The 22,061-nt window shown below is 50.7% G+C and overlaps 5 protein-coding genes across 5 annotated transcripts; 3 read left to right on the forward strand and 2 right to left on the reverse strand.

Annotated features, from left to right (window-relative positions):
- The first annotated feature begins 299 nt into the window (after window positions 1–299).
- Window positions 300–3,196, forward strand: BO86DRAFT_392767 (ENTH domain protein). Its single transcript, XM_025672874.1, has 5 exons — window positions 300–782; window positions 856–1,093; window positions 1,157–1,347; window positions 1,404–1,515; window positions 1,571–3,196. Exons 1-5 carry the CDS (start codon window positions 735–737, stop codon window positions 2,872–2,874), a joined length of 1,893 nt encoding a protein of 630 aa, XP_025523205.1. The 5' UTR covers window positions 300–734; the 3' UTR covers window positions 2,875–3,196.
- Window positions 3,197–7,210: 4,014 nt separating this feature from the next.
- On the forward strand, window positions 7,211–9,604 carry BO86DRAFT_422474 (uncharacterized protein; the record flags this gene model as incomplete). The annotated part of the gene is made up of 4 exons (XM_025675344.1): window positions 7,211–8,270; window positions 8,326–8,642; window positions 8,691–8,806; window positions 8,860–9,604. The coding sequence occupies 4 exons, from the start codon at window positions 7,211–7,213 to the stop codon at window positions 9,602–9,604; spliced, it is 2,238 nt and encodes a 745-aa protein (XP_025523206.1).
- A 1,499-nt stretch (window positions 9,605–11,103) lies between these two features.
- On the forward strand, window positions 11,104–11,717 carry BO86DRAFT_224177 (uncharacterized protein). Its single transcript, XM_025666938.1, has one exon. The coding sequence runs from the start codon at window positions 11,332–11,334 to the stop codon at window positions 11,671–11,673; it is 342 nt and encodes a 113-aa protein (XP_025523207.1). The 5' UTR covers window positions 11,104–11,331; the 3' UTR covers window positions 11,674–11,717.
- A 45-nt stretch (window positions 11,718–11,762) lies between these two features.
- Window positions 11,763–12,750, reverse strand: BO86DRAFT_403825 (acetate uptake transporter family protein; the record flags this gene model as incomplete). The annotated part of the gene is made up of 3 exons (XM_025673964.1): window positions 11,763–12,083; window positions 12,144–12,312; window positions 12,368–12,750. 3 exons carry the CDS (start codon window positions 12,748–12,750, stop codon window positions 11,763–11,765), a joined length of 873 nt encoding a protein of 290 aa, XP_025523208.1.
- Window positions 12,751–13,647: 897 nt separating this feature from the next.
- BO86DRAFT_392772 (uncharacterized protein) lies at window positions 13,648–14,087 on the reverse strand. Its single transcript, XM_025672875.1, has one exon. It carries the CDS (start codon window positions 14,017–14,019, stop codon window positions 13,768–13,770), a length of 252 nt encoding a protein of 83 aa, XP_025523209.1. The 5' UTR covers window positions 14,020–14,087; the 3' UTR covers window positions 13,648–13,767.
- Window positions 14,088–22,061: the final 7,974 nt, after the last annotated feature.

The raw sequence follows: 22,061 nt of genomic DNA on the forward strand, positions 1-22,061 counted from the left end.
CGGGCTGAGACTCAAAGCCGCGATGAAAAGACTAGAACGATATCCTGGCTAAGAATTCAAGACTCGAAGTTATTGTAGTTCATATAAGGAAGCTGTCAAACTCTCTTGAAGGGGCAGCAGCAGCATGTGACGTGCAGCAAGCATACCAAAGGCTTTGTCAAGGCATCCAATCCATGATCGAACCGGCCGAACCCGCACTAGGCAGTTCTCAGCCTAAGGCGACCAAGCGCAGCTCCACTCCACCGCAACGCCCGGTCATCATCCCAGGCGGGCCTCAAAGCTCCCTCTTCCACTTTCAGCCGGGATTCTTCTTTTCTCCCCTCTTTCTCCTTTCTCTCCCCCCCCACCGCTTGTCTGCATTCTTTCTCTCCAGTTCTCCCACACCCCCCCGCTGTCTCTCCGGGCTTGAGTCCGATAGGGTTTTCGCTTCAACCCGATCGTACCGATTGCCATCTGAGATTCCTTTCCGTCCCCACTTCGTCATCGACAGACCGCGTTGGGCATCATCATCAAGAAAGGCTCTCCAGTATGGCTACTTGAGTGATCATGATTATTCTTAGCATTGGCGTGGATAGATCAATTGGAACTCGACTCTTATAGACACTTGATACGACTACCTCCAACCACTGCAGTCCTTGCTACCCCCCCATATTTCGACATCGAAGCCACGGTGCCGCCCCTGATTCTTATCTCCGCTCCACTGCCATCGCAACACTTAACTCCTATTCTTCAACATGTCCCATAACTTCGAGAAGTCGGTGAAGGGGGCTACCAAGGTCAAGGTCAGTTAGGGGACGATGATGTCTGCCCTGAGGGGATCTGCGCAGATGCTAATGGCAGTGCTTCTCTTGACAGCTCGCCGCCCCCAAATCCAAGTACATCGAACATATCCTGGTCGCGACGCATACAGGCGAAGCAGGTGTGGCAGAGATTTTCCGGACCTTGCAGCTCCGTCTCCGCGACTCAACATGGACAATCGTCTTCAAGGCCCTGATTGTGATTCACCTTATGATCAGGGAGGGTCAATTGGACGCCACGTTGCAATACATGGCAGAGAACCCCCAAAAGTTGGCAATCAGTGGATATTCGGAAGGTGAGCAGCTAGATCGGTTCGAATGGGAGACTGAGGGTCGCTAAATTTTAGGCTTGGGTGTAGTCCAGTCGCAGGGCCATAACATCCGGAGATATTCTGAGTATCTTCTGGCGCGCGCAAAGGCCTTCGAGTCAACCAAGACTGACTACGTGCGAAGCGGCCAGGGCCGGATGAAGCGCCTGACGGTCGAGAAAGGCCTTCTGAGAGAAACTGAGATTGTTCAAAGACAGATCCGAGCGTTGCTCAGATGTGACGTGTGTTACCCATAACTTTGGCGCAATTGTTGAAACTACGACTGACCAGGCTTCAGCTTTTAACGGACGATGTTGAGAACGAAATCTCATTGACCGCGTTTCGTCTGCTCACGTTGGATCTCTTGACCCTTTACTCGGTCATGAACGAGGGAACGATAAATGTCCTCGGTAAGTGTCCCTTACTGCCATTGGATCGCATAATCCTTACATGACCTCCGTCTAGAACACTACTTTGAGATGTCACGTCCCGACAGTGAACGTGCGCTGGAGATTTACAAAACATTTACTCAGCAGACGGAAGAAGTGGTCAAGTTTCTTGGTGTAGCTCGGCATTTCCAATCCGCGACGCGCCTGGAAATCCCTAAGCTCAAGCATGCTTCTACCGATCTGACTCGACTTCTTGAGGACGACTTGAATGATCCTGACTTCAATCTCCGCCGCCGCGAGTATCTTGCTCGTAAACAGGGCAAGAGTGTTGGCGCACCATCCTCTGTGCCCAAGAATGCCACCGGTGATCACGCCGTTAACCATGCAGCCTCTCCTGCGGCTCGACCGCAGACACAGCCCAACCCGCAAGCCCAAGCGAAATCGAACCCGGTAGATTTGATTGACTTTTTCGACTCGATCGAGCAAAACCAGCAGCCGATGGCACAGCAAAACGCGTACCAGCAGCAACAGTTCCAGCAGCAGCCGCAGGCCATGCAGTTCCAACAAGCAGGTTTCCAACCACAGCAGCAGCCATTCTACGCACAGCAGACCGGCTTTCCACAACAGCCGATGCAACAACAACAACAACCACAGCCGACGGGTTTTGGCCAACAGTCATCGCCATTTGGGCCTCAATTTACTTCGCAGAATCCTCAGCAATTCAACCAACCGCAAGTTCCACAGCCTCTCCAGCCCGACCACACTGGGGCCGGCTTTGGTGGCTACTCAGCGCAGCCCCAAAATTATGGTTACCAACCTAACCTGGCTCCGATCCCGCAAAACGATGTTACTGCATTCCCGCCGCAGCAACAGCAGCCGCAGCCGCAACAGCAACTGGCACCAGGGGCTCAACCACACCTCCTGCAACCCCAGTCCACCAACCCGTTCAGACAGTCGATGTTGATGAGCACGCCGACCGGATCGGCCGCTCCACTTGACCGCCAGAACACCAACCCGTTCGCGCGGCGGCTTTCGACAGCGAACCCGCAATTCAACACCGGTGGTCTTGAGGCGTTCGCCCCAGCACAGGCGCAACCACAGGCTCAAGTGCAACAGGCAGCGCCGCTTCAAGCGCAGCGCACGGGAACCAACCCTTTTGCCCGCAGCTCCTCCGTACCACCCCAGCAATCGCCGGGGCTACAGCCTCCCGCGGCGGCACCTCTCCGGCCAAACCCCACGGGAAGCACCAATCCATTCCGCCAAAGTGCCTTTGTAAACCAACAAACCGGCCAGGGGTGGCATGTTGGTGGCCAGCAAGGCACAATGGGGGGACTGGAGCAACTGGACACGGTCCCCATCTTCCCGCGACCGGGTATGTAGATATGTGATGGTTGGGGAGAGGTACTTTGTAGATGAAAAGATTTCCGTCGCTGCTGCTTGCGGATGGCGGACCTAATAATCGTCTTGTGTGTCGGTAATGCCGTTCGTTGTCGACCCTACTACCCACTGGCCCTCGGCTCACTTAATACTTGTCATTATTGACTGCTTCGATGCATTTGACATTCTGTTTTACTCCCCTGCCCTACATACGGACGGGCTTGAGGATGGTGAGCTCGCAGCGCGGGCGCGACTGCTTCAATTTGACCCTGTATTGATACTTACTTAGCTATGCCGAGCAGTATTAGCGTTCAGGAGAACATATAAATTCAACGTGTATATTGCGATTGTGTTTCCAACTGTGCAAAATGTGCTTTGTTATAAGAGAAGACTGCGACCTGAAATCGGGTATGGAAAAGAGTGAACTATTGCCTCCATTTCTCGAGCAAAGCATCCAGAGCTCTCCCCCACCATTCCCCGATACGCAGCTATACATTCGGAAAACATGCACCCGGTAAGCCGACTCAACGTACGGAGTCCATACAGACAGAAAAATTATACTTAGTAAGGTAGCTTACTCGTACATAGTTCCCCCCCCCTGGAGCCTAGACTACCATCAAGACTGCTTGCTAACATAGGAAGGAAGTTTTTACTACCTAGTAGCAACCAGCAAGACCCAAGAATTAAGGAGCAATCAAATCAGAATCCCGGATGGCAGAGGTGGAGGGGAGGTGCGCCCAGCCCCCCGACGTACTCGTTGTTGACGAATTTGATTCGACAAAAAGACACCAGAGTCCAGAGAGTGTCGAGAAAAAACTCCGTAATTGTGGACCGGCCGTTCCCAGTCAGAATCGGCTCGTTCCGCTCGGGAAGAAAATCGGGATATTTTTGTTTATACACTATGTAAGAAAATGGAGGATTTAGGGACGTAGACTAGACTAGGGTTCGAGGATGTGTTTTTTTTGGTTCTGTTTTGAGGTGCTCTGAAGGCAGAACGGAAACAGATAATCGAGCTTATTTAGTCTGAATCTTCAGAAGGGTTTGGGGTGAAATCTTTGGTTTCGGGATTCGAGAGGACATTATGTCCACGGTGCATATATAGATGTAGGTATAGCTGAGTCGGTGGAGACAGGATGACCGGAGCAGATTGTCTTCTCATCTCCGTTTTCTGCAAACCTACCCAGGCAAGGAAAACAGGAAAATAACCTTGAAGAAAAACAGATGGCAGAGTTAGAGAAAAAAAATCTGGCGACCCACAGCGGAGGGGGTGTTTTTAACTTCTGACGGGGGACGGAGTATCATCTACATAAGTCTTACATTACGTCCTCGGTATGCATGTCGATGAAAGTAGGTTCTACTCCGTGCTGAGAAGAGGACTGCTAACTCAATGCGCTTGTCCCTATTTGGTGAGAAGTAGCATTGAAGAATATATTGGGAACAGTTGATTATAGGCCCGGGGATTGCTGGATAGAGTCTTCCATATTTCTACACCGAGCGCGCGCGAGAGGGCGATTGGAGGGAAGTCTGGGATTGTACAGGAAGTAGTTATACTCCGTGCTCCTTTAGCTTAGCCGTATTTCCGTGGTCGATGAGACATCGATAGTGCCTGTGGGCTGGATGTGTATGGGGTAGATTAGAACGGCGGGCAGCGTCGTTATTGTGAGACTCCTGTTCGAGACGGTGTCGGTGTAGTGACGGGATTTGTCGTGGATAAGCGAAGAGCGATCCATGATGGTTTGAGGCATGAAAACGGAGGGATACGACGACAGAAGTGTTTGTTCAGCTCACCACCCACTTTGGCTTACCTCCAGCAAGGACGTGGTAAATGTGGTACCAGCGGACGAAAGTGTGGCCTTCCCTCCTACCGATCTTGCGGTCAAGTTTAGTCTTCTCAACAGCCCCCAAGGGAGTAGGGCAACCACCAGTGTAAACCAAGGCTGACGTGCGTTTGTGTGTGCTGTAAAGTCCGTCGGTATGGAGCACCTACTCCGACCTAGTGCCGGCGGCGGGAGAGTTCTTAGGCCTCTGCGATCGACGATCGCTGCAGGACAGCCAGAAGCGAGGTGCAGGGTCGTAGTGAGGTAGTAGTAGGTAGGAGTGGTCGGATAAAGCCGAGTTTGGTGCCTTTGAAACTTGGTCTGGTCGAGCAGCTTATCGCGTGCAGATTGTTGAGGAGTGTGAGTGAAGTCGGATTGCCTGTTTGTTTTTTTTTTTTCCCGCGCGTGACATAATTGTTGTGCTCAAGCAGCTACTCATAGTTATGCTTTGCCTAGGTGAATGACGGAGGTCTCCGGTAGACTATAGGAAGAAATAATGGGGACTTGATTGACATGTTCAGCCCGTTGCGGTCAATCGGAATGGTCGGTGGATCAAACTTGTCTTGGCTAGATTTTAGCCTGTCGCAAGGTGGACTATGATTGTTTGTTCAATTTGTTCAATATGTTCAATATTGTTGAGGGCCGCTGAAGGACCTCTTCCACTAAACACCGATCTCGAATGACGTCGGCAGCTCTTCAATCCGTCTGTTCTTGAGACAGCTCGGTGAGTCAATAATTCTTCGAGAAGCAACAGAAGCGAAGAAGCTTTGCGCGAGATGTCCGTTCTTCGTGTTCAGCCCACCACCGTATCCCCCATCCCGCTGTGGCCAACAGACTCGATAGATCACATGCGGCCCATGCAAGGAGATCGAGACTCGGAATGGAAGAACCAATTCCCGGGATTGATCCGATCGGGAGCGAAAAATCAATTCACTTAGCGTGGATTTCAAACCTGGATTGCCGATGACCTCCTCTCCAATTAATCACGACATTTTAACTTCCGGTTCTGAAGGCTGAAGTTGCCAGACAGTGAAAGAGCAGGGGAGACATCGGCTATCTTTACCTGGGAGTAATCTGGTGTCGTTGCACCCAGTGTACGGAGTACAGCACAGTAGCCTCCCGTCAGGCTATTATCACCTGTCTGTTTCAACTGTCAGGACTCAGTACATACACAACAATACCTACCTTACTGACTCATTTACCTACTACTACTCTTTCCCAGCCAGTAAGTGTCTACTATCACAGCGATTCCGGGATCCGATGTCGAAATTTAAGTTGCTGCTCCACTCGGGCTCCGGCAGCAACAGCATCCGAGATCTGGGCTGGGCCTCGTGTCTATTCCTCTGTCTGCGACTCTGCCAACTCGAATACGGCCTTCGGTTGAGAATACTACTCCTGATCAAGTTCGTATTGTCATGAGCAGCAGCAGCATTGATTAGGTGCAGTGATGGGTGCACACACCCTACCCTACTACCACCAGTACTACATCACATACAGTACTTTGTACTGCGCTTCCACCTGGCCCAACCAGACAGCGGCGGAAAAACCCCCCCTGTGTTCAAGAGGGACCCGTGGATGCAGGCGTGGGACAAAGTAAATCAACCATCGATCTTCCACGGCTGTTAGTTGCGCGTCTCCGTTTCTTCCTCCCGTCTTTTGTCGCTTCGTCTCGCCTATGGATTGTTTGGATTCATCCGTCGATAACCATAATCAATCGAATGATTACCACTTGGTGTCTCAGAGAGGAGGACCTTAGACAATAATGTCAAGTTGGTTCGGAAGAACCCCGAGTCTAGAATATTACTTACTCATACTTCCATGCACATGTGAATCGGCACAACAAGTTCAGGTTCAGGGGAAAAGAAGTCAAAACAAGGATCCAAGCATTCGAACTTCCTTCCACCTCCCTCCTCAACTTTTCTTCGTCTGGTTTTTTTTTTTTCCTCTTTTAATTTATTTCCTATTTTCCATCAGTTCTAAAATTATACCGAATCGGTGCTTAGCTTCTGCTCTTAGGGACTGGACTCATTTCCTGGCAAGCCATCATCCGCCATCCCCTCCACTTTACAGCCCCTCTTCCTCTTACTTTCATTATTCTCTCCGGCTTACACGCTCTGACACTGGCACTCACTCACTCCCTCTCACTTTACGCTTCCCTCTCTTTCTCACCACGGCGTGCCTAGCCCACCACCAGTCCCCAACCATTCATCCTAACGTTCTCGTGTCATCCTTTTTCGTCCCCAATTCTTTTAGCTCCTTCCCCCCCGTTTCTCTCTCTAAACTAAAGCACCAAGAGATGGGCTTTTCCAGATAAGGGCAGTGCGCTGACCACTCAGCATTTCCCTCCTCTTCTGATCTTCCTCTGTCCCCCCGGATTCTTCTCACACTCTTTCCACGCTTCCCCTCTAATCCTGAGAGGCTCTGACCACCGCTTGTCTCAATCAGCTCGTTCTAGAATGTTGAGCGTCGGCGAAGATCATCAGCTGGATCTGTGAAATCATATAATTAAATTCGCGCGTGCGATGGACGCCAAGAATTCCCCTCACTATCAGCCAACGGCGCGCGCTCTGGCTACCGACCACGAGCAGGTCCTGCCCCTGCTGGGAAAACCACCTACGTGGACGACACCGAACGCCGTTCATCCAATTGCTATTAATAACCATCCTTATCCCCTTCTCCATCATCCATATACTTATCCGATCGCAACGCCCATTCCTGGTCCAATACCGGGTCCTGCGCCCCCGCTGCCACCGTCCCCGATTTTATCATTACCACCGCAACAACAGCATCAACAAATACAGCAGCAACAAATACAGCAGCAACAAATACAGCATCAAATACAACATCAACAAATACAACCGCCGCCATTACCACCGCAACCCTCCGCGCCGGTCCACGGCAGCGCGCCACCCCTTGCAACTGCAGAATCAACCCGCCAAGATGCAAGCAAGAACGGAGTGACCAAGGCGCGCAAACCGCGCAAGACCAACAATGCCTCGGGGGGGAAATCGACCTTGTTCTGGGTCCATACCGACCCCAAGTCCGTGTCGGAAGGCACCAGGGAAGAGACTCTCAAGCGCATTCGTTCTCATGTGATGTCCGAGCATAATCGCAAGAAGCGACTGGAAAACACCAAGCGGTACAAGAGCAAGACCTGGAAGCACCTGGCTTTTCAACCGGTAGAGACAACCGCCTCCAGCTCGGCGGCGGCGGCGGCGGCGGCAGCAACATCTGCCTCTCCCACGAACCCTTCACCAAAGCAAACCGTTACCGAGTCCTCTTTTGGGGCTCGAATCACCTCCGAGTCGCCTCCCCCATCTTCCTCTTCATCAGCTTCATCATCACCCGAACAGCGGCATCGAGAGGAACCGCAAAATGCGTTGGTGGTTACGGAGGCGAACAGTTACCCGGTTGTAACAGCGGCAGCCGTAAACAGTTTCAGCATTGACGCGCCAACGTCCAACGAACTTTCGCCTATGCAGGTGGCATCTCCGTGGACTCTGGTGGGTCAGGGAGGTAGTGACCCTTTCAATACCTCGCATACGGTGTTAACGGACCGCATGTCGGGGCACCTCCAACACTGTAAGTGTGATCGAACGATGATCTGGTGTGCATGAACCTAATGGTGTCGTCGCAGTCTTCGAGTTGACGCAAATATCATACCCGCTGCAACGCCGGTATGGGCCCAAGCTGAGGGCCCACTGGGCTGCGTTAGTCCAACAGGACCCAGCTTCGTTGCATGCTTGTATATGTGTCGCAGCATCTAATACTGCTCTGGAGCAAGGAGAACTGCCCTTAAGAGACCCGAACGAGCGGCGGTCCAGTGCGCTACTTCTTGACACCTTCCATCACCGAGGTGAAACAATTCGCCTGGTCAACGAAGGTCTTTCTGACCCGATCAAAGCGTCCAGTGACGAATTGATCGCAGCAGTCTCTATCCTTCTAACCATCGAGGTATGTGCCTTCTTTTGACGTCCAACTAGGCCGACGCTAACAGGTTAGATTGCTTCCGGTAATGCTGATTACCTGAAGATCCACCTTGCTGGGTTGCGGCAGATGGTTGGTATGCGGAACACCTTCGCAGACGTGCCACCTGATGTTCGATTCCAAATTACATGGTCAGTTCCACTACACCAACATCCTTGTCCGCATATGTTCTAACTTGATATAGGACGGATATTCGAGTCGCATGCATGGCTTCCACCAAGCCTATATTCCCTTTTATTCGTTACGCCCGTCCTCTGCATCTGGCGCTTCAGCCTCCAAGCAAAGATCTTGAGCTTACCGCCTCGCGCTTGATACAATTAATTGAGATACCCGGCATCTTCGGCGGTGCCATGTCTAAGATCATATGGGACCTGGTTGAGCTGACCTGGTACTGCGAATGGATCAAGAGTGGGCCAAGCTATCAAGACTTTGACGAGGAGACCGAGGACTACTTCAACACCGAAGTGCTCCACGTGGAATACGCCCTCCATACGGATCGCTTCACCGCTACCGGCGAAGTCAAGGGTGATGCCACCATCGAGGGCTGCGTTCGACTGGCTTGCTTGTTATTCCACAACAACGTGATCTGGAATTTCTACCCGGTGGTCGCACCGGTCTTCCCCAAACCGATTATCAACCTTCGCCTGGCACTAGAGACGACGATGAAAGCCGGGTACTTCGAGCTGTGTCGCGACGTCTTGATCTGGATTCTATTCATCGGGGCCACCAGCTCCGGCCTGCTCCCCGATCGAGCCTTCTTTGTGAATGAGCTCGCCATCGTGCTGAGGCAGGAAGGAATCCCATCGTGGCAGGAGCTCCGCGCGCTTCTGCTGGGATTTTTCTACGTGGACCGGTCCTATTTGCAGCCGCTACGGGACTTGTGGGATGAGCTGCACACCATGCCGGTCGTATCGCCGGAGTGTATATAAGGGGCCTTGTTCTTCCTCGGGGGTTGATACTTATGTTTATATATAGGGGCTTCACAGCATGTCGGTTTCATATGCACATGTTCTATGTATGATACTAATGAGATGAGACATGGTATATATGATTCAGGGTCGTGATTTGTTTGGTTGTGCCATACCTCCCCCCTTTGCTAGCATAATGTCTGTTTATAATATTATCCCGGATCATACCACCAGATCAGCCGTGTCTCCTTCCCTCGATTAATGCAACCCAGATTAATTGGCAGTGAAACCAGCCAAGAACCGACTCAGTCCGCAGCAGCGCCGAGCAAAGTCCTGCACCTATAAGGCTAGAAAGGGGAAAAATTCCTCACCCATAATCTTTAGAAGACTGGACCGAGTCACAGCCCAATATTAAGCTGCAAAGAACCCGAAAAAATATCTTTCAAGATAAGCACATTCCCAGCTGAATTGCACTCAACCAATTTCCAAACAACCAAAAATAAGAAGAAGAAACGAACGCTCCTCTCATCTCCGATAAGTCCCGACTAGAGAAATGCCTCAAAGTAACTTATCTACGTAACCAGGTAGGTAGTTACTACGTACCTGCGAAGAAACGACGCGGGCGGGCGCACGCCTCGCCGGACTTGTGGTGGACTAGTTGCATCGGCACGCCAGGCTATCATCCCGATTTTCCTCCGCCCGACCGAATCCCGCCCGATCTCCGACCTTGCCCCGAGAGAATCCTTTGGGCACTTGACGAGGTAGGTAGTAGGAAAGAAATTATTTAGTAGACTATTATGCCGCCCGTCCTTCGGGATTGAGTGGTTTTTTCTCTCTTTCTCTCTCTCTCTCTCTCTGTCTCTCTCTCTGTTTTTCTTTGTTCTCGTACAACTGAGAGTTTCGTGGTCCTTACCGCTGATACTACAACTACTACAGCTCCAGCTGTTGTAGTTGTTATCTACTCACTCACTCTTGCTATACAATTGCTATCCAAACTAACTAACCAACTAACCACCTAACTAACTAAGTCCCCTACTCAAGGAAAGACAGGACGATCGGCACGGACACCCCAGCCCTACCCCTACCCTTACCTCACTTAGGTCTACTTCTTGACTGAGAACAACATTGCTACGCTACAGGGCCCTGTGGGCCAACCCACCACACCACCATGAGGTCACCGTTGGTCCTCGCTGAATGACTCAGCTTCAACTTGGTCGTGGCTTCTTTTGCTTCGCCTTTTCGCTTTCCGCTTTTGCTATCGTCGTCGCTCTTCATGGGTCTCACTACATACATACATACCTACCTACCTTACTTTCTTGTGGTGGGTCTGGTGGAGGTACAGGGGGTTCATGATGCCACAGGGTGGATTGGACTGGTTATTCACGAATTGACTGGCTACTGACTGACTGGCCAACCGGTTCACAACTTATCGACTGCTCTCTACTTGTGCAATTACTGTTCGGAGGCTTCAAGCCAGCAGGCATATTTATTCATGCATTAAGCTTAGTGGAGGCTCGGCCCGGCCTACGCGCGGTGATCGACCGAACTATCACCTGTCACTCACTGCTCCGCCCACTCATCTACACCCACTCGTCCACGAACAAAGCACTGGGATCTGACTGCTACGCTGCGACGATGATAACCGCCTATCTTGACGATGAGATGAATGCGCATTCCAATTGTCGGACAACATCTGCAACAGTGCATCGACTGCACGCTCGATCTATGACATTTCGGCGGTCCAGCGTATGTTGGATGTCAACAGGTCGCATGAGATACTCGCACGCCTACGGATGCTTGCTGCAGGTATGTCCCGAGGTCGGTCGGCTACTGTTACACCGATTCAGCTTCTGCCTAAGAATCACTTCCGTAATAGTCATTTGGATCATTCATTGAGCAACTGTGCATATAAAAGACAAAACTCCAAATCATCGTCCACGACAGCGGACTGCCTCATTATTACCCGATCGGTTATTTCCATATCCAGTTGGAATCAACAACAGCGACAAAAACAATTAATGTATCGGACAACATCCCCGTGCGAAGGCCCACAGCTCGAACCAATCGCTAAACAGGACGGTCCTACATGAATGGGTATCAGAATTATAACAATGACATGTTCATCGGAACATAGCAAGGCCGCTTGCAGGGCCTGGGACTGTACGAGTGCTGCACCCCCTTAGACCGTCTCGCGAGCAGTCTTCTGGCGAGAACGAGCGGTCGGAGACCACGGGAAGTGGGCGACCGGGATGATGAAGAAGCTGTTGCTGCTGTCGGCAATACCCGCCAAGGCGTTGTACCAAGCAGCGAAGGCAGCCAGGAAGCCGAAGAAGCCGCCAGCCTTGATGACAGGGGTGTTGACCTCGTTGGTATCGTTGCGCTGCAGGTATCCAATACCCAGGAGCAAGAAGGTCAAGTCCAGGAAGAAGAACAGCAGGAAGAAAGCAACAGTCGAGCGCAGGGTGCAGAACAGCATGATGGTGGTGAAGATGAACCAGCCCTGTGGAACAGCAGTCAGCACGAGGTTCGCGGTTTGCGATAGATTTTCTGCGACACTTACCATGAGGAAGAGACCCATCGAGTTGTAGAACATCGAGGCGCCGCCAGCCGATTCGATCGCAGACTCGATGTCGAATCCACCGGGAGTCAGAATGATCGCGAAGGAGATCCAGAAACCACCATAAGACGACAGAGCAGTGGCACCGAAAGTGTTTCCAACTGCCATTTCCCTGCATGCTGTGTGAGCGAGGACGATTCGGGACGAGATTACAGATTGCAACATACCACATGCCAGCAAGCAGCTGAACGAGACCACCATATCCAAAAGCCAGGCCGACAACGATGTTGGGTGCGGAAATACCCCGGGTTCCCATGTTGACCGCGCTCAGGACGAAAGTGGTGAGGGCGAAAGCGCAGAGACCCAGAGGAGCTGGGTTGGCGAACTTGCGGCCTTCGACCGACTTGTACAGACCGGGCTGGAACTCTCCTCCGAAGGGACGCAAGTTGGCCTCGGCGGTGTTGACGTGAGCCATCGGACCATAGCCGAAGCGCGCAGCAGCTCGAGCAGTCTCCTCCGCAGTCATCTCGTGCCTGAGGGGGGCAGTTCCGTTGCTCTCGGTCTCGGGACCGATGTCCTTTTCCAAGGTAGGGTTTTGCTCGACCGACATATTGACCGATTAATTGAACCAAAATCTATGGTTTATACAGGTATCAAGGGGGTATCAATTGATCTTGAGTGAAAAATAGCTCAGCTAGCTGAGGGGGAGGAAGAGTATTATAGATGAAACAGGTGAGGGGAGGGGGAAGAGGAAAGGAAATATATGAAGCCACACAGCACTGCTGGGCAGATGAACAACAAGATCTCTTGGAAGGTTGGGACCGTGCAAGAGAGGAAGAGGAATAAATAACAGCAATGAGAGGGGAAGATGAGAGGGGGAGAGGCGAAATAAGAAGGGCCTCGGGGGAATTGGAACGAGGCGTGGTGCTTGGATGGACGGACGGGCGCGACACCACGGACGAGCGAAGGTTGCAGGGGAGGAGCCAGGGAGAGGAAGGACCGTTCGTTAGCAAAGTTTAGCTTGGGTAAGTGGACTCTTTCCTTTGGTTGTGATTGAATTTTTTTTTCTTCTGGGATTGTTTTTTGGAATTTATTTTATTTTTTATTTTTCTGTTCTGTTTTTGATATTTGGGGAAAGACCTCGAAGGGGGAGGGAGAACAGCCAATCTCTTTTGGGGCGGGGAGGAGAAAGTCTCACCGTTGAATTTTTGGCAGTGTGTGACTGTGATTATTATCATTAATATTATCATAATTATTATTACGGTAGTATTATTACTACAACGAGTCAATGACCCCATCCTGCTTTGCTCGTGATGGAAGGCCGGGGTGGAGCGAGCCAAATTAGTGTTGGTCTTTCTAAAACGATGTGCAGGAATCCACCTGACGGGCCACTCCCGTATGTGTCGCTTTTCCTAAACCGACGGACTGACTTCTACTGCCTGCTCGACGGCCCAGATTTGTCAATTAAGTGACTGGCGACCTGACAGTCAATTCAATTTTTTTTTTTTTTTTTTCGGTTGCAGGGCAGCAAGCCGGGGGTTTGGGGTCTGGGGTTTGGTGCTTGAGATCCGGGGGAAGCAGAAGGATTGGTTCTGTTGGTTTGCCTCAACGAAAACCCAATGCAGGGTCAGGATGAAGGGAAATTTTTGGCTTCCATTCGTCCAGGTTGAGAGCGAGGAAGGGATTTTCTCAACCTTACAGCTCTATTACCGATTGACTTTTCATGCCTGGGGAAACCAAGCCCTTGAGCCCGCGTGGGTGGAGCCCTAAGAAGCGCCCGAGGTCCGGGGATTGCACCAATCACTACCTCTCCCTCAGGACCACTGGCATGGCCATTGGCAGGCGGCCTCCTCCCCGCCGGATGACATGGAGATGACATGACTGGTACGGTATTGTAACGTCCGCGGATAGACGGACGCACCGGAGATATCTCCAGCTCTACGGGAGTACCGTAGCTGTAAGTTGCTCCAGTCGCATGCCTCTCCTCAGTACCAATCTTTCGTCCATGGGTGGTCAGCCAGCCCATGGGGTTTTGGGAAGTCCCAGATTCCCGCTCGATGCGGAATGCGGAGTGCCTACCTAGTACTTATGCAGTGATCTATCTGATCAGGACACAATTAGCGGCCATTTCTCTCTGCCCGGTGGAATTGTGCTCCAAATGTCAGGCACATTTGCTGGTGGGATGGATGGCCTTCAATAACCATGTCCACCAATTTATGTCTCAATCTAAAATGCCTGCCTCTGCTATATTAGCCTACTTTCCGTACTGTACTACTTTAGACTCCGACGGGCGGCTAGCATAGTAGTAGGACAGGACCCTGGAAGAAGAAACCACTTACGCACGCAACTCACTAAACTCGACTAAAAGTCCACTTATTAATAATCTACTTTCTTTAGTCCGTTCGTAGTTGACTAGAGTATCCCCCCTCTCAAAGCTGCGCAGCTTGACAGTACACAGTATGTTCCTTCGCATTGATCGATCCCAGAACGGAATAAGATCCTAAGCGTCGGTCGTTCCCTTGGGCCCTTCGGATGGGGCTGATGGCCACCTTTAGTGGTACCATGGCACCTCCCAGCTCAAGGTACCAACCAGGGTTACTTTGGATCATCAAATTTTGTCCATAATTGCGACGGTGGTGGCGGACAGGGTTTATCGAACCAGAACTTACTTTTGGGGGGGGGGGGGTTCCCTTCCGTCCGAAAGGGACAAGACAAGAGTAAGGTTAGTTATCTGGTACGGTAGTTACCTTCTGGCAAGCCACCAGGAAAATAAAGATGTTTGTGCCGGGGCAAAAATCTGGCAGACTCATGGTGATTGTTACTGTAGTGTACCTGCGCTTGAACCCGGGTCCGGCGCGCCCCTCTTCTCTGTCTTTCACAGGCTAAAATGCTGGCTAATGCGGTTAATTGGGTCCTCTTCCTCTTGCCGGATGGGATGGCGAGGCAAACCGTACTAGAGAGTGGGTGTGCCACTGCGACGCGACGGAGTCGTTTTGAACCACTACGCTCGTCACTCGGTGACTTTTTAACTAACTGCTACGGTCTTAGCCAGTTAAGTGGCAGGTTTTTTGGTAGTCTTTAGGCCAACTTAGTGGGAATTCTGGGTGCTAGACTAGAAATGCAGTGCAGTGGCAGTGGTCGATCGGTTCGCCGAACCATACCGAGTCTCGAGGAGACCGGGAGGCTTGGGGCTTGGGTCTAGATATGGGGGAACCCGATTAGACTGATTAGTAGATTTTAATGTATGCACTTTGGTGCATAGGGGATGGTGGGTTTAGTTTAATCATCCTTTTTTTTGGGTGCCTGGTTTCTATATTGTGTATGGTTGTCTATGGAGTACGTGTTCCGTAGTGTAGCTGAGTTACATGTTTGGTAGATCGCACACAGTCCGGTTGCGTGAAGTGCGGGTATAAGTATGAGTATGAGTATGAGTATGAGTGTGAGTCTGTGTACAGTACGGACTGTATTTAAAGAGTTGTGTCGGATCGTCTCTGCCAGCTGTCGCAGTGAGTCGATCTGTACACCAAGAGAGTTTAGTTTGCGGTCGTCCGGCCACAACTTTACTAATTAAACCACACCCCAAAGACGCTAAAGTCTGGACAGTGTATGAGTAAAACCCACGATCAGCATCGGAACCCACGAGGCTTCGCAAGCAGCTTTACTGCGTTCAATGAAAGCTCCGGGCGTGAAGGTACGGTAGTTAGTTAGTTAGTTAGGTCTCACTGCTCAGTCTCACCAGTGCACCATCGGCTCCAGAAGGGAGATTTCCCCGTCAGACTAAAACACCACCCGAAGGGAGACTAAGTTATCTGGGTCCAATCCGATAATCTTCTGTTTTGTGTTGTTCCATTGACAAAGGGCAGTGTCTAGGGCACAGACATAGACTCAAGTCTGACCTTTAGTCTTATTATTCGAGTATACGAGTCGTTTTCTGACACTCGAACCATACACCACCTTATTTTTTTTTTTTTGGGCTGTGTGTTCGTTTCCGTTGTACTGTCTCAAGTGGTGTACTCGTATGTTTGCGGCAAGGAAAAGGAACTTAACCGCGTCGAGACTCCACTCTCGGCGACCGTTTCTGCCGCTCTCGTCGAGTTTGGTCTCTCTTTGGTCCAATCTGGAAAGTAGGTACTAGGCAAGTAGCACGCGGGCGGGCGGGTTCGGCGGGTTCATGTTCATCGTGGCCGGCCACCACTAGACTAGATACCACCACCAGAAACGCCCACTCATTAATTTTGATTGTTACAATCTAGTCTATCGGTAGGCGGTAGTCACAGATTCAAGACTAACACCCCCTTTTCTATCCCTTCATTTCACTGTCTGTCAGAGACGCATGGTGTACGGGTACGGAGTCCAAACAAGCTCAGACAGGAGGCCCGCCCGGGTATCGCAATCCACAGACAGGCTGTGGCCATTGCTTCTCGGGTTTCTTGTCTCGACGGAACTGTCAACTTTGATGTTGATGGCCGTGTCAGTGTGTGTTCGGTGTCTGTAGTTCAGATCCTTTTCGCGATCTCATGTAATAACCCACTACGGAATGATAGCCTAATTACTGATCCACCCTTCAAGCAGGTAGTTAGTTGCTGAGGACTTCAGCAAAGCAGTTGGATCTGCACATGATTCTCCTGCCAGTGTCCGTCAGCTGTCAAAAACGACACCCGGGGGTGCGAGATCAACAATAGCATGGCTACATGCATGAATAACTTTTTTTTTTACATAGTAGTAAGTTTACCAGAGAAGAAGCTAAGATGGGAGCAAAGAAACATCGAATTGCCCTTAATTTATCCTCCAATGTCCCTTCTACCGGCAATATTGCCCTGATAATTAACCTGCGCAACAAAGCTAGCATGCACATTCTTTTACATTTGCGTTCCTTTCTTGACAGTCAGCCTCGTGTGCTTTTTGTTTTGTGCATCAACACGAGGGTCTCTTTTCCCGCGGGAATAATACGCCCGGCGTATGCCTACTGTACAGTTACCTACCGAGCATAGTCGGCGGCGTAAGGCATCTGTTACCTTAGCAACTTTGGTTGTAGCATTCCCTTCGCTTACCTGGCGAACCTTATTATCAACATAGGGAATTGGCTTCATCTTTTTCAAAGACAGAAAGTGTCAGCAGCGTAGTTCAATGACTTTTTTTTTTTTTAGTAATTTTTGTGTTTTCGCGTCCACAAGCAACAAAAACTTGCCAAACCCTTCTAGAGTTCTAGACTTCTAGACTTCTAGACCCCTCCTAGCTCCTCGGTAGAATATCCCCCCAAAACAAGGATTGTTCGGGACGGTTGTACCTGGTACCTACCGCGCCATCGCAAACCCTGCGTGTAGGCAAAACGCCACGGAAGTAACTAGTACCTAGCACTGCACCTAGGCCGACACCTCTGGCTAACCAGCCAGTCTAAGTAGCCAGCTAAGTGGGCAGAGTACTGTACTGTACCTTTGCGCAGTCCCCTCCGTCCCACCACTAGATTCGCTGGAGGGAAAGAAAAAACCGGCTCTGACTCCGGAAACATAAATTAATTTCTGTCGGTTTGTCGAGTAGGACTACAGACTCGGGTATTTCTCCGGGTCGAGATCGTGGACCGACCGATTGATGCATGCGTGTTGCCAAGAGGGAGATTTGATTTTGGCTGGTTTAATGTACTCAGTAGAAGAGATTACGGCGTCAATTGGGGTTAGTGCTTAGCGAGGTACTGTACAATACTTTCCACCCGCTGGTGCCCAGGTTGTGGATTATTAATAAGTTGGGATCCTGGAGTAGAGGATGAAGATGAAATGCCTCGGTCGGCCGGAGTGTAGCTCAGCTACTCGAGTAACCTAGCTAAGAGTGCTGTATGTCTACACTACTGTGGATACTATACAGCAAGTGTAAATGGTTGGTGGCCGAGGTGGAGTTCAGCTACGGCTGTGGATGCGGCTAAAGCTGGCGCTGGCGCTGCAGCTGGAGCTGGAGCTTTGATGCCAGTGCCTGTGCCACCCACCCATAGTCTCATCCATGTTAATTTAGTGCCCATCGTCGTTTGGAGCCGTCCGCCACGGAAGGTGGGAGATTTCCACGGAGCCGGAGAGAGTACAGTACATTCGAAGGGTGCAGTGATCCCTCGGATGGATGGCGCTCACGGAAAGCTAGACTCTTGGGCCTAGGCAGCTAGCCAACTAGCTAGCTAGCTAGTTGGCACTTTCCCGTGCAATCCCTACAGGGTAATTATTGATAGGCAGGGTTTCTGCGCCTCTTGTTCTGACAGTCGCCCAGTCCTTTTTTTATTTTTCGCAGAAGGGTTTAAATTAAGTGTGTTTTGGTTTAGGGGTGAGATTGGCAATTAGATTAAGAGCGTTGTTTTTTGTGTGTTGTTTTGTGGGGGAGTAGGGTCTTTTGTCGAGTTGGTTGTTGAGCTAGATGCTGCTCGCTTGGTCTATACCTACCTACATTACAACGTACTGAGTCATAGATACCATTGTCCTTCTCCCCCCCCTTACTACCTATAGCACTGTATGACACTGATGGAAGATTAGGCAAGGGGAGCCCAACCCATGCAACATGCAAGACTCACAACCTGCAGATGCAAGTAATGCCACCAGTTAGAGACGACGTATAACTTAGTATAGCGAAGTACAATCCCCCTCATCCCTTCAACCCCCTAATCTCCCCAAGCATAAGACCCCATCTCAGTGAGTAAATTATAGTTTGTCTACTCAGAAATTAGCACACAGACCGTGTACCACCAATACTGTACCTATAATACACCTCCACTCCCCATAGCATTACCCCATAATCTCCCACCTGGCCCAGGAAATGGTCCGATCTTTACCCCGCATTAACAGAGGTGCGGAGTATGCCTACGTACTGCTTCTGAGGGCAAGTGGAGTAACGGCAAGCAACCCACGTGAGGGTATACGAGTCCCCTTTTGCTTTTTTACTGGGAAGAGGGTTGGTTTGGAGTAATGGACCCCAATTCCACAAGCTTATCCGTTGTTTGCCGCGGGATCCGTGTGGCTTGACGGGATTGGGGGGCATTTCTTTACTATTGCGGATGTGCAGTTCGGAAATGGACATTCAGAGAAATGGTAATGATGAAGATCTTGGAGAGCAGATCGATCGGTTTGTCTACGTAAAGTCAGACCGAAAAAAGGCCCGGAGCACTGCAAAGTGTCCATATACCTGTCTGGGGAAGGATATGAGTTCCGAATGATGGGTCTGGGTAGCGTTGGGGTCGGTTGGGTAGATCTGCGGCTGTCAGGAAATGCTAGCAATGGACTACTATGTAATCATAGGATGTAATAAGTTAGGCGTTCTGACTATCGGCATTGATGCGGGCCCGTTCGTCAGTCACTGCGCTGAGGGGCGGGATCTACTTAATTTTACTCAACATAGTGCATGTACTGTACTGGGTCCGAGATACATCATCTAAAGTATACTGAGTAGAAAGCAGAGTCACGGGGTGAGGGGGATCAACGCCCGGGGGTCAGAAAAAAAAGACATTCTTTTAATCTGATAGCTGATGACTTAGCGACAACTGTATCTGCCCATTGTCCAGCATGTTTACTATGTAAAGTCTCTTACTGGATTGAGTTTCCGTAGCCGAGAAAGCGAGACTAGTGACCTTGATTCAGATCGCGTACGGATCTACTCGGAAGATGGAAATCGCCTGACTACAGCACCCTCACCAACTGACCCAGCAACTTGGGATATGGTACGATCCTCGCTTCAAAGACCGAGAGTTCCATGTGTCCGGTTCCCCATCAACCTGATACGGACCGAAACCCGGGAGTCGGGGAACCCCAGGTCCTGCGGCTGAGGAGTTTACCCCGCCACAAGGCAAGCTGGGCGTAGGCATCCATGGATTGTGAATGGAGACAACTGCTAACAAGATGACAAAGATGGACGTTCATCCTCGGGTCGGCGGAGCGGAGATAGCAACACACAGAGCTTTCCCTCGGGGTTTGGCCTTGGAATTCTGGTGGTGATTCTGGGGCTCTTTCACAGACGAATCGAACGTAAGCCAAGACTGGAGGAGACTGCAGCTCGGGCTCCACTATCACCGGGCATGAGCGAAAACCTTGTCCGTATTTTTGTTTCTCGATTCCCTCTGGAAAGGCTTTGCCACCATCAACCCATTATTCCCAGCCAGAGACAAGGGTTCCGACGGGTGCCTTGCATGTTCGATGCCACTGGCTGGAGATGTGGTTCCAGAAGTTCTAGCGAAGGTCCTCTAGTTCAATAGTGCCTGCGCCAAAAGGATTAAAAGTCCTTGTGCCCAGAGTACCAAGATAAGCCCGATAATGAATTTTGGCTTTGGATCTTAGGTTTAGGGCCCGCTTGAAAAGTCCACCTCTTGTGATGATGCAATTGCGTGATGGGTTTGTAGGCTTGCCCGACTCCAGTCTCTCACTGTTGGGATGAATGGCTTCCTGTGTTCCTATTTTTTGGACTGAAAGTTTTCCCTTTCAGTTTGGTGGGGGTGCTTCCCCATACAGACAATTGTGCATATCACCGATGTCGGGTTGGTCCTCGGGGAAGCGGGTGGTGGCGGACAGAAAGAAGAGGAAGGAAAACAAAACTCCGGCTGGTCCACATCCAGAGGAAAATCCTAGCGGAGTGAACAGAATCATCTTCGCTCGCCTCAAAAAAGCTTGCGGTTCGCCATGAGAAGCGCGAACTCAGTTGGGAACCCGCCGACTCCATAGTTCATGCAGCAAGCCAGTAGTAGCATGCATGGGCAGCATGATTCGAGCTCTAGTCAACCCATGTGCTCTGTAGATCCTCGACTCTTGTCCACCTCCCACGCGCGTGGAGGGTCTGAAGCGCCATCGCGCGATGCCAACTTGGATGCTGGCTCAACAACATCATGGGCGAGCTAGACTGACTTGGTGAGTAGCCGCGAGCTTGTTGCCGAGTCCCCAAGTCGTCATTCGTGAAGATCGCCGGGTGGGTGGGGTGGAAGATCTGCCGTATACGGAAGAAGCGGTCTGTCGAAGGATTCAAGGAATGATGTCGACTGGGATCGAATTTGTTCGTGCGCATTGGTTCTTGTCTTTCCCCTCTTCGATAGTTTGTGAGCCAAGGTGGTAGTACCAGCTCACCGACTATGTTGATGGTTCAAGAGATGATTTGGAGGTCACAGAAAAATATCAGTGGATGTCATGCAAGGTACAGTCACTGGTTCTGCCTGCCCTTGCCTATTCGGGGAGCTTGGCCTAGCATAATGGATGGTTGGTCAATCAGTCATGTGCAAGATGAATATCACGGGATTTCTATCGCAGTGAGAACCTCACCTCACCAGTACACAACCATGCTCATTGGCTCTTCGTTGGCTGCCATCTTCAAGCTATCCCTCATCCACGCTCTGGACGAATTCAGGCTCTGATTACTGACCCGTCCAGGTATGCGTCTGGTATGGTCTTACGAGGATCAAGTCTAGACATCGGAGATTTATCTTTCGATGTCGCAAGTAAATCTTCACGGCATGTCGGCATATCTATCAGGATGCTACCTGCTTACTTGATCACTGATAACACGCAAGAGACATAGACACTACTGCAGCACAACACAGCCCCTCGTGCGGGGTTGATAAGTGGCATCGGCTCTTGATATGCCGTGCTGATGTCTCTCCGACCACCTTCTATACTCTGGGGCACATTGGTGAGATAATGCAGCTGTCAATGCATATCATGCGTTATCTATCTCTGCTCATCATGGCCTGCTTACCTCAAGTGATGCTTTGCCTTAAGTGGAAGGTGTCGAGGTCTACATGTCCAACAATGGGGGTTATCTCTATCAAATCGCTGTTGCTTGACGGGAGCATGACCCTGCATTTACTATGCCCCCAGAGATATGAATACATTCTAGGAAGTGCTTCAGAAGCTCCAGCTATGCTTGATATCATACTTGGTTTGATAAGGCCACACAGTTGGGGAGGACAGACTG

Source organism: Aspergillus japonicus, assembly GCF_003184785.1.
Source record: "Aspergillus japonicus CBS 114.51 unplaced genomic scaffold BO86scaffold_76, whole genome shotgun sequence".
Classification (NCBI taxonomy): Eukaryota; Fungi; Ascomycota; class Eurotiomycetes; order Eurotiales; family Aspergillaceae; genus Aspergillus; species Aspergillus japonicus.

Bases quoted from the DNA above. Each gene is read 5' to 3' on its own strand.
- BO86DRAFT_392767 (XM_025672874.1), top strand. From the start codon at position 735: ATGTCCCATAACTTCGAGAAGTCGGTGAAGGGGGCTACCAAGGTCAAG. The intron at 783-855 runs GTCAGTTAGGGG...TTCTCTTGACAG, and splicing joins AGGGGGCTACCAAGGTCAAG to CTCGCCGCCCCCAAATCCAA. The intron at 1,516-1,570 runs GTAAGTGTCCCT...ACCTCCGTCTAG, and splicing joins GGGAACGATAAATGTCCTCG to AACACTACTTTGAGATGTCA.
- BO86DRAFT_224177 (XM_025666938.1), top strand. From the start codon at position 11,332: ATGTTGGATGTCAACAGGTCGCATGAGATACTCGCACGCCTACGGATG.
- BO86DRAFT_392772 (XM_025672875.1), bottom strand. From the start codon at position 14,019: ATGTCATCTCCATGTCATCCGGCGGGGAGGAGGCCGCCTGCCAATGGC.